We start from the raw sequence: 11,007 nt of genomic DNA, 5'->3' as shown, positions 1-11,007 counted from the left end.
CCCTTTGCCGGGACTCACCCACGTCCTGGTGCAGGGACAGCGTGGGGTGGCGAGGGGCATGGGGCGCACCTCCCCAGTAGGCCCTGGGGATGGGGATCCAGGAGAGGCCCGGGCGTACGGTGGATGGTAGGAGTGGCTGCAGCTCTGGGCAGAGACGTGTGCACAATCTGTCTCTGATCATGACACAGGATGGGGGCAGTGGTGAGTGACCTGGAGGAAGACCTGGGGGACCGGAAGTGACTGTCACCCGCTTACCCCGTAGGAAGTGTTACTTCAATGCATGCACTTTAAATCTCAAAGCCACCAATTGCCATGCACCCAGCAAAATGGAAGTCTAGAAGGTGCGGCAACTTCCCTGAGTTTGAAGGGCTAGTAAGTGAAGGAGCCGGGGGACAGAAACTTCTGGCTGGCTAACCCTGCCCTTCCGGGTCTCCAATAGGACGGCTTGAAACAATGGAAGATGGGCAACCCGAGCGGCGAGCGAGGTCACTGCTGGAGTTGCACATGCAACAAATTTCTAGAACCACCCGTTTTCCTTGAGAAAGAGGAAGCCAGGGCCGGGGCTGCACCTGCAACCTTCTTCCCTGCTTTGAATGAGCAGAAGAGGAGGGAAGGGCATCAAGACCCGTGGTCCTCCCGAGATGTTCCTGAGCCACAGAACCACCGGCCGCTGCCGGTGCCCGACTTCTCTTTGGCAGAGAAAATAAAGCCTGATCTTAAGCCACTGTTTGCTGCTCTGCCCGTTATTTACAGCCCGAAGTTCTCCGGACTGTTCTATGAAGCTCACATCGGTGCTTCGACATCAGCGAGGAGAGCGAGGGACAGGTACTTTATTCACCCCGCCCAGGAAAAGATCCTGTAACATTTTAATTGTAAAAATTGGGAGATATAGACTGAAAAGTCCACTGGGTTTTTTTCCCCCTCCTTTTCTTAACACAATTAATGGTATTTTGGATTTGAAGAAATACTGTAGTTGAAAAGATTCTATGAAATGGACTGCTGGACCCATCAGATTTCTGGGTCCTCCGAAGATCTTGTCGCTCCCATTGCTTCTTATTTGTCCAAACTGAATGGAGAGGAGGATGGGGGGGTGTCTTTAGTTCCAGGGCAAGAGTCCACACATCCCGCTAAACAATCACAGGCCATAGTAACTCTCCGGCTACTCTGAGAACAAGGTTCCTTTGAAATGAAAACTTAAGCCATTTATGCCAAATATTTATGCTGCTGGTGATAAAACTTTTTCTCAAATTGTCCTTGAACCTATGATACATCCTTCTGGATACCTGCAGGGGTCTCCAACTCTTGAGAGAATAATTGATGTTTGAAGACAGTGGAAGGTCACCTCAGCCAAACCCTGGGACTAATGATCAAAACAACGCAGATGGTTTGCAAGGACTATGCCAAGCCTGTTGACTCCCCAGATTACTTTGAAGAACACCAGGACTCTAGCCCTTTCCTTCCTTTTTAAGCTCCACACCCACCACCATTGGCTGTGGGCAACCTGCAAGCGGAGTGTTCCGAGTGATCTCCTGTCTCCTGCTGCCCATGACCCACAGCCCCCGGGCAGAGGCAGACAATTTCTCCCAAGTGTCTCAGCTCTGTCCACTGGTGACATCTGGGAGCCACAGATAGCTTGGTTTGGAATTATTTTTTAATGATTTAAATTCAACTTAGCTAACATACAGCGTATTGTTAGTTTCAGGGGTAGAATTTAGTGGCTCAATCACATAACACCCAGTGCTCATTACATCACGTGCCTCCTTCATGCCCGTCACCCAGGTACCCCATCCTCCTACCTACCTCCTCTCTAGCAACCCTCAGCTTGAGTCTGTTTATGGTTTGCTTCCTTGTTTTTATCTTCATTTTCCTTCCCTTCCCCTATGCTCATCTTTTGTTTCTTGAATTCCACGAGTGAGATCATACAGTAGTTGTCTGACTTATTCCACTTAGCATAATACCCTCTAGTTCCCTCCACCTCATTGCAAATGGCAAGATTTTCCCTTTCCAATGGCTGAGAAATATTCCATTGTGGGTATTTACCACATCTTCTTTATCCATTCATCTGTTGATGAACATCTGGGCTCTTTCCATGGTTTGGCTACTGTGGACGCTGCTGCTGTAAACATTGGGGAGCAGGTGGCCCTTTGAATCGCTGTTTCTATCCTTTGGGTAAATACCCAGTAGTGCAATTGTTGGGTCATAGGGTAGCTCTGTTTGTAACCTTCTGAGGAATCTCCATATGGTTCTCCAGAGTGGCTGCACCAGCCTGCATTCCCACCAACAGTGTAAGAGGGTTCCCCTTTCTCCGCATCCTCGCCAACATCTGTCCTTTCCTGACTTGTTAATGTTTGGTATTATTCTTCCACTTTTAGTTAAAAAAAAAAAAAAAAAAGCCAGAAGTAGACTGGGATTTTCTTTACTTCTCACAGGTCTCATCTCATCTCATCTCACCTTCTGTTCCATTCATCCCATCCAGCAAACTCCGTGACACAGGGACAGGGTTGACAAAGATGGTTCTTGGGTGTTGCTAAAGCTGCAGAAATGATGGGTCACGTTCAGGGCAACTTCTGCTGGCTTTTTCCAACCCTTAGCAGACATTCCCAGGTGGGGCTGGGGCTTTATCCACCTGGAAGCAGAAATGCCCTACGACTCCCTACGTCTGCCAACCGCTGTCAATGCAAACTGGTAAGAAATGGAACATACTTTCCAACCTTTTATTTTTACTAGGATTGAGATAGAGAACAGTCAAAAAGGTGAATGTTTATGTTCCATAAAATTGTCTAGATTTGCCAGGAATTTACCACGCCTTTCCCTCTGCTTCTGCGCAAGACTGTTTCTAATCCCAGCAGGCTGACCAGCAGGGAAGGGAAAGCGATGTCTTTCCTGCCCTCAGAATCCCTGGAGACCCCCCTCCCACCCCACACACACAGGGCGCAGTCTTCACACGAGAACAGACACAGCATCCTGCGAAGTACACAAAAGCCACGTGATCACATGGAATGTGTATGCATCTTTGATGAGGTGTAGGATCTTGCCCCCACTTCCCCCAGTTTAGTAAATTCAAACCCAACAGCTTGGCACACAACTTTAAGATTATGAACAACAACAAATGTGTCACACATGCTACCCTTTTGTGCTTTCCTTGCCAAGCTGTTCTGCACAGAGTTCATTTTTGTTCTTACTTCTGAACGGGGAGGTACAGATGTTTGATTTTGGCCCTAAAAATCAAGGCATGGAGGCACGGGGCCGTATTGTTACCTACGGAAGAGCCGGGTCCACAGTCACCTACATGCGATTGATGTCAGGTCTGAACCTTAAGGAATTCATGTCATCCAGAGATGACTGGACACCCCTTGGTCAGCCCGTTTCACCCTGCCTCCCCTGAAGCAGGCCAGAGTTCATGGCACATGTGCAACCCCTAAAATAACCAACTCCAAACACATTAGTGATGAGTGGGTATTTCGCTGACCGGAGTGGGGAGACACAAGACTCACACCCCCACCCAGGACAGAACTGAGAATATCATGGCCTACAGGCGTCTGTGCTTTCTAATCCCTGAAGTCCCCCTTCCCTGCTTCCCTTCCAACCTCTCTTCCTTCCCTTCCCCTACTTCTGCCTCTCGGACTCCCCCCAAGACATAATGTTCATCAAAAAAAAGGGTGGCAATTAGCCAGAACGCTATGCTACCCTACCAGGTCTGTGGTTCCGCAAGCTTCCCCAGCAGGGTCGTCGTCCTCCTACAGGCCTCTCCCCACCCCACCATCCCGCAGTGTACTCACGGATCTTCACACTAGCCCTGCATGGGCTACCACCATTCAGAGAAAACCAGAGGCTCGCCCAAACTGAGACCGGATACCTTTACCCACCTGTGACGCTGCAGAGCAGATGGGTGGACCTGGAAATGTAAACTATAAGGCTGGGAACAAGGCATGCGTCTCGTTGCCTCCTCTCTACCCTGGGCAGCGTCTGTTCCCATTGTTCAAGCAGCCCCTGCAAAGCCACAGACATGAACCCCCTGACTGGAAAGGTCCTGTCTTCTCCCAGGCCATCCTGCCCACAGATGAAACCCAAGTGACTTCGCTATTCCGTTGCTTACAGAGGTGAAGGGACTTGTCAGGCCACAGAGCTGTCAAGCGTTACTGACATTAGGAGTATTGAACATCCAGCACTATCGAAGCACGACAGCATTGTGTGTCTCTAAAGAACAGAAGGCCACTCCGAGCCGAGAGTTAGGTTCAGATGGAGAAAAGGAGTGTTCCCTTCCCTTCCCGGGTGACCACAGGAAGCCAACACTACCTAAGCAGGATTATAACTGATTAGGTGGACTGACCTATCCATATAGGGTCAGTGTAAGCTGGAGGAAGCCCCTGTCCCCAGCACCCTCCCCGTGCCCTCCTGTTAGAGGGAGGAGGACTTACAAACGTGACTGGCGACTGGGCCGTGTTTATTAGGGTCACTGAACCCCAAAGAGGTTATATGTACACTAACCTCCACAGGCATTTCTACTTCTGCTCCACGCTGCCAGCCAGGTAAGAGAGCCGAGGCCTACCCTTTGTGAGTGGGCCCCACACGATGTTCTTGCTCTGTCCCAAGCTGGGCAGCCAGCTGGTGGCAAGATCTGGATGTAGGAAGCAGACTTTAAACCGAAGCCCTGTTTCTCCTGTGCTGGTTTCCACTTTGCTGTTTGCTCCTGGTATTGAATTCCAGCAGGGCGCTAACCAAAAAGGGCTGTTTGCAAGGCAGGAGGCATATGACCATTCCTTGGGCCCTGGTTGGATACTTACTATGGTCAAAATCTAGGGGGACAATATAAAATCTATAATTCCTACTAGGAAGCCACTTTTGAGAGTCAAAGAGGATTAATCATACGAGGACAGTTAACACCCAAGTAAACTGGGATGCATGGTCACCTTATCAAAACCATCAGCACTTAACCTGGGTCCTAACCCCCTCGCTTGATCACATAGAAACCTTCATTTTCATGTAATAACTAGAAAGAAAGCCTAAGTCCAATAGCAATAGATAATTATGAAAGTTAGCACTGGTATATTCAAGGTTCTGAAAGCAGACAGAAATAAAGACAGGAAGGTGGGCCTATTCAAAGTTCTGCCCGTGCCCTCTATTTTGGGTTTCCGTAATACCATAACACTTTATTTGCAGAAGGCATTTTGCAGCTTACGAAGTACGCTCACAGGCATGCTCCTCCTTAACAAGCCTGGAAGGCAGGTAATAGGTTGGGCACATTGACAAGGCCACACAATTTCAGGATCTGGGCTAGCAGTGTCCCTCCCACTCTGGGCAGTGACTCCAAATGAGCAACTGGCTTATGCTCTGGACCTAGGATACTGCAAGGAAGGGGGTCAACGGGAGACAGTGGACCCAAGAGATCACCTGTTGCTTGAATCAAATCACCTGCAAAGACAGGCATTACCACTGCACATTTTCAAAACAGAAACATGTATGTGTGCATTTATTTTTAAAGCCATCAGGGACTAGGTAAAAAAAAAAAACAAACCCAAAACTGGCTATTCTCAACATGGTTTTCTAAACAATTTTCCAAGATTCTAATGTTACATGTAAATTAATTGGCAAAGCCTCAAACTCATTTAAAAGTGGTTCTTAACGGGGCCAGCATGTACCCAAGGGGGCAGCATTTGGGCTGTGACGGAGGGGCAGAGGGGAGTCCCCTCCTTGATCTCCACCTCCTAAGGCAATACCCACCTTAGTGGCACAGAAGACCGAAGGTGACGGATGTCAGTCTGTGACTTCTGATTCACTCACAAACCTATCATTTGTGGGACTAACAGGCTTCTGAGGCCTGGCTGTGGCCGGCGGATGATCACGTATTGCTTGCTCCTCTCCCAAGTCACAGCTGGTGGAACACCTGGGCGTTATTTACAGATCCACAAAACTCATTTCAGGGAAATGGGACTTTGGTGTGTTCACCCAAAACATCACGCAGGTCTTTACTCAAAAGAGTATGCTGTGCGCATGTCTATACAGCATGTACACTGTGCCTACAGGAAATGGATTTAGAAACTGCATGGCTAATTTAGTCCTTTCTCTCCTTAGCCTGTTAAACCTATTTCTTTCTTCAGGTGTTCAGATAAATTTAGGTACAAATGGGGTTAGAGAAGCACAAATAATCCCACAATGCAACACACATCAGAAAGTATCAGGAGATCTAAAGGACTAAGCCGATTCCACCTTTTCCCGGTGTGACAGAAGGATGGTTGCCGAGAGGGAACTCTGCAAACTGCTGAAGATGAGGAATGCTTCTCAGGCCACCGAACTCATTCATCTGCCAGGAGGAGCTGATGAGCATAAGGAAGAAGAGTCCAAAGCTTTCCCACTTGATAGGAAATGTCTGTCATCCCTTGGCTTCGACATCCAACAAGACAGTGAGATACAGGTGGCAGCCCTCATGGCGGTTGCTTCAAACAGGCACCTGGATGTCAGGACTGGCTACAGCGTGCACAGCACTGAGCGGATGTCCTAGGGGCCCCAGGGAGCCACTCCTCTTCTCCACTCAGCTGACTGAATGATGTACTCACGGAAGGCCGTTTTCAAGCAATGCACAGAGTGTCTCTCATTCTCAGCACAGCAACGAAGATTTCTTTTGCAGAGAATTCATGAGTGGCAATCCACAGGAAGGGCAAGGCAGTCACGCCTTTAATATTACCTTTGCAAAATGAAGTGAAGCGGTGGCTGTTTACGGGGGTGCTGAGGACATACAGGAGACTGGGCACCACGGAGTCTGGGACACCAAGGAAGGAGGAGTTAGAACTCGGGGAAAGAATGAGGTCTAGAACAAAATAAGGGTTTTGCTATTTTCTTATTTTAAGAAAGGGAACATCACCCAGAGAGAAAAGGAGAGACTCTGGTAGAAATGGAAAAGAATGTGAAATTAAGGAAGAAGTGTTTGAACACAACCCACACCTTCTCTTGGTGAGACCTCTAAGTTGGCAGTAATGAAATTATAAAATCTGAACTGAGGGGTGAATCTCTCCATTTGGTTTTCTTTTTTTTTAGGTTTGCAGATCAGTCAGAGGCTGGGCGTCTTTTCTTCATGACAGCACCACATAGCTCAGTACACACCCTCCCACCCTGCTTAAGGAAAACCCCCTCTACACACAGCTGACCTAATGTAGGGACTAAAAGGCTTCCATAAAGAGGAAGAGTCAGCCCTTAGCCATGATTTCCCAAACCCATCTTTTTGCTGGTAAGAAACTAATGCTGCTGTTTGATCGACAGAAGCTGTGATTGCTGCTCAAGGATCTGACCGTGGACTCTATCTCACAGGGAGGACTGAGAAACTCGCCTACAACATGTCGTAGTTCTGGACGAGCCTACTTCACAAGGCCCATGATCTCACCAACATATCAGGTCACAAAACCCATTTTCCAGAAACTTCAAAGTACATGCATAATATACTGAGATTGATAAAGACCACAGAAAAAATAACACATCGGATCAGAAAATAACAAGGATTCTTTATAAACGTGTATGGGACCTAAATTATCCCTTACATATGTATATATTCATTCCAGAGAATTAGGAGCTTCACTTCCACATAACCGACAGGGACCATCTCCAGAGCTTCCAGTTTCCCCCAAATGGCTTCCTCTGGATAGAACTCCCAGCACAACAGCGATGGCAACTCTCGTAGATTCCCCACACAGCCACGACCTATATCAAGTCCAGCTGTGAACAAGAAGAACATTTTTAGAAAAGAACCAGACCGACCCCAGACCACTTCTCTGGGAGGAAGGAGGCAGTTTAATGACAGTGGCTCTCTTCACTGGTGGCATGCCTGGACTTCACACGTACTGCTATCTTAGGAGTTAAATACCAAGGATCTCACTACAACACTACGAACTCCACAAGAAAAGTTTTTCCTGGAATTAGCTGTCATGTGAGGCTTAAGGCAGGAAGTCTCTACACACGACAGGTGGATACAAAGCCAACACTTCCACAGCCTGCCAGGCACCCCAACGTGGTGTGAGGAGGTCCTGAACCCCCCATATGCCCCCATCGATTTTGTTGATATTAAGTTAATTGGGAACGTTCAAGAATTAGACCTCTGAAAGGCTGTTTTTATTTGTGAACCCACACAAATTGCACCTTGTATTGCTTATTTTGGTTGAGAGCAATTTCAGTAAATGAGGACGTTGTGCTGCTAGGGAGAAATGGCCTTGCCAGTTCTTCTCAGTCCTTTACGGGAGAGGATTAAACTGAAAGAACAATGTAAGTGAAACCAGAGAGCACAGGAATTTCCATTATGAAATTACCTATCTGATTAAATTTATAATGGCAATAAATAATAGTGGAGGGAGCTTCTGGTGTGTCAGCAGTTAAAACTCACGTAAGAAACAAGTCTACGATAAGCAGCGTTGTGGCTGTATTTACAGCTCGGGTGATTTCCATCTGGAGAACACCTGATATATATTAAAAGCACTTACTAAATCATCCACATCACCACCTTCTGCAAATACGGCTGCTGTATCTTCATTTGGATGTTCTTTAGGGGCCAGAAACTGTGAACAAAAGTCGGGGACACCAAAATGACATACATGTTAGCCTCTCTGGATGGAGAGCAGAGTCTGTAGCAGTGCCACAGGCAGACCTAAGAAGGCTTGCTTAGCAAAGTCTCATTGCAATGGCCTCAAAGAAACACCACCTTGACTCATACTCCTCCGTATGGCCCCAGATGAGAGGACTGATTTTGAAGTTAAATAGCCCACATTAACTAGTCACCAAGAGAACGTTCTTGTGAAGATGGAGGAAATGACATGGCTCGCCAAGGCAGTGACTCCATGGAGGGTCCCATGTCAGGTGCAGAGGACACCTGATGCTACCATTTGTGCTTCTGCAGGATATATGTGCTCATTAGGGTTAAGAAAAGAACCAAACTCCCCAAGCCAGAATGTCTTGGTCTCTTCTGAAAGGAGCACAAGAATCAAGTGTTTGAACTCAACAATTAGAATCGCATTCCTCAACAATATGGAGGACACAAGGAAAGACTTCCTGTAAATGATGTGAAACACAAAAATTGGTGAGCTTGGGAGACTGGGCAATTCCTTTTCTGGAAATCCTCCAACAGTGTTAGAAAGCATTGAAAAAGGACGTGGATGAGAAAAGCTTCTAGTGCATGCTTCTGATCAGCATTAGTATTCTAGACCTGGAGCTTAAAAAAGGCAGATGTGCAGAAAAGCCCTTGAATTGAAGTCTGCAAGGATCTAGGGATGAAATTCAGATTTTAAAAGGGTACTGGGTGCCCTTGAAAATCATCTGAAAACTCTTGCTCTCCATCCTGTCACTCCAGGAAATAGCAGGGGGACTTCTTTCCTCAAGGCCATGTGGTAACTGCACCTAGGAGCTAGGTTTTATCAACCACTTATCTAACCATCAGAGGTGATCCATCTTCTGGTATCATAAGTACTTGAAATGGCAGCAAACCTAGAGAAGTCAATGTTTTTAAAGGGGGAAGCGGAAGGCTGGGTATTCCTCAGGGTCAATGTGCGTGGAGCATGCACGCACTGAGTGAGCCTTCCGGCCCCCGTCTGCTCTCCCGTGGCAGCCTCCATCCAGGATGGAAAGGTGTAGTTCCACCTTCCTCACCATCTCAACATGAAAACATGGCAAGAATTGCTTTCCTTATACATTACCGTTTTGGGATAATGGACACCATTGAGGCCTCTGAAACCTAAGATTTACAAATAGGCTAAAATATATCACTTTAGCAAACCACAAACTAAAGTCACCTTTAAACATTAGGCTGCCAGGTTCTTTCACCGCTCGTGTCCAGAAACTCACGCACACAGGTAACAGGACGGCAACACTGGAGGCTGTATCTGCAGAACTGGTACCCTCGACGTGCCCATGACCGTTTGCTCTTGACTCAACCTCCCTCCTGGACTTTGTTTTCTCTCAGTCAAAACCACCTCATCATTCATTAACTTCAGTTTTGACTGAGAGAGTAAGGAATTTATCTTCTTCTCAGGACATTTATGAATCTTTCCATAGCCCCTTGTTGACCTTAAGCTGGACCACATTCAACGCTGGAATCAATGGTATGAGAGACAGGAAACGCTAGCAAGGGGTGGGGGTGGGGTAATAGTCCGCAACAGAACTGTAACAGAGCTTCCATATCATTAAGTCTATTTACTTACTCTGGTTGATTATTAAAAAAGATATCTGAGGGCCTAGTACAGATAAATTATTCACACACCTATTTGCATATGGTGTATGTCTAAAAGATTAAACTCTGCTCTATCCTGGATTCCAAGATATCTAGGATACCCTAGATTATGATTCTAATTATCATTATTAAAAGTGGTTTCCACTTTGTTCTGCTCTCCTACTCATTACCATTAACCCACATGATTTTTCCTACACTTAGAAATGCACGGCAAAAAGAAAAGATTTATCCAGTTTGAGTGGAGAGAATTAAAAGTAGAGCTGTGTCTTGCCACATACCTCAGTGAGGCCACAAATGATGAGCACCTTCCAAGTACAAACCTCCTGGGCTCAGCAGGTCGGACTATAGAGTCCGACCACATCCTTGATCACCCCTAGTAAGCAGGTGCGGGGTAAGCACTTATGAATCTAGAAAACCCCTAAGGTTTTCTGGCACACGGCCTCTATAAGCTCCAAACTCCATCCTCTCCTCACCTGCACAGCCCCTTTCACAGTGCGATTACCAGATAAATGAGGGCAGGACTGTCTGCACAGTGTGACCATGCTACATACAATTAAACACGAATGGCACATCTTGGAGACTAGGCCAAGTTCCTAGGAAGAGAGGAGCAGCAGCAAGCAAACTCTCACTTCTATCAAGTGCTAAACATCTGCAAGTGATTTTCCTGACAGATCTGCTTCATACTTCTGCGTAAGCAAATGATAGCTATGAGCTGGGCTGCCATCCATTATCTCCCCAAAGCCCCAGGCAAGGCTGATCCCTTACACATATCACTCTTCTTCATCAGAGTTTTAACAGCAAGTAAT

The 11,007-nt window shown here is 46.9% G+C and overlaps 1 protein-coding gene across 1 annotated transcript in view; it reads right to left on the bottom strand.

Annotated features, from left to right (window-relative positions):
- Positions 1 to 7,473: 7,473 nt before the first annotated feature.
- The window catches only part of XRCC5 (X-ray repair cross complementing 5), an 88,503-nt gene continuing 84,969 nt past the window's right edge, over positions 7,474 to 11,007 (bottom strand). The window contains exons 20-21 of the mRNA XM_041737474.1: positions 8,463 to 8,537; positions 7,474 to 7,704 (exon numbers count right to left, since the gene is read on the bottom strand). Of these exons, the coding sequence (XP_041593408.1) occupies positions 7,690 to 7,704; positions 8,463 to 8,537 (90 nt within the window). The 3' untranslated portion in view covers positions 7,474 to 7,689. The remainder of the gene's footprint in view (positions 7,705 to 8,462; positions 8,538 to 11,007) is intronic.

Source organism: Vulpes lagopus, chromosome 22, assembly GCF_018345385.1.
Source record: "Vulpes lagopus strain Blue_001 chromosome 22, ASM1834538v1, whole genome shotgun sequence".
Lineage (NCBI taxonomy): Eukaryota > Metazoa > Chordata > Mammalia > Carnivora > Canidae > Vulpes > Vulpes lagopus.
The sequence above is the reverse complement of the archived record's forward strand: the minus strand, read 5'-3'. Positions and strand labels throughout refer to the sequence as shown.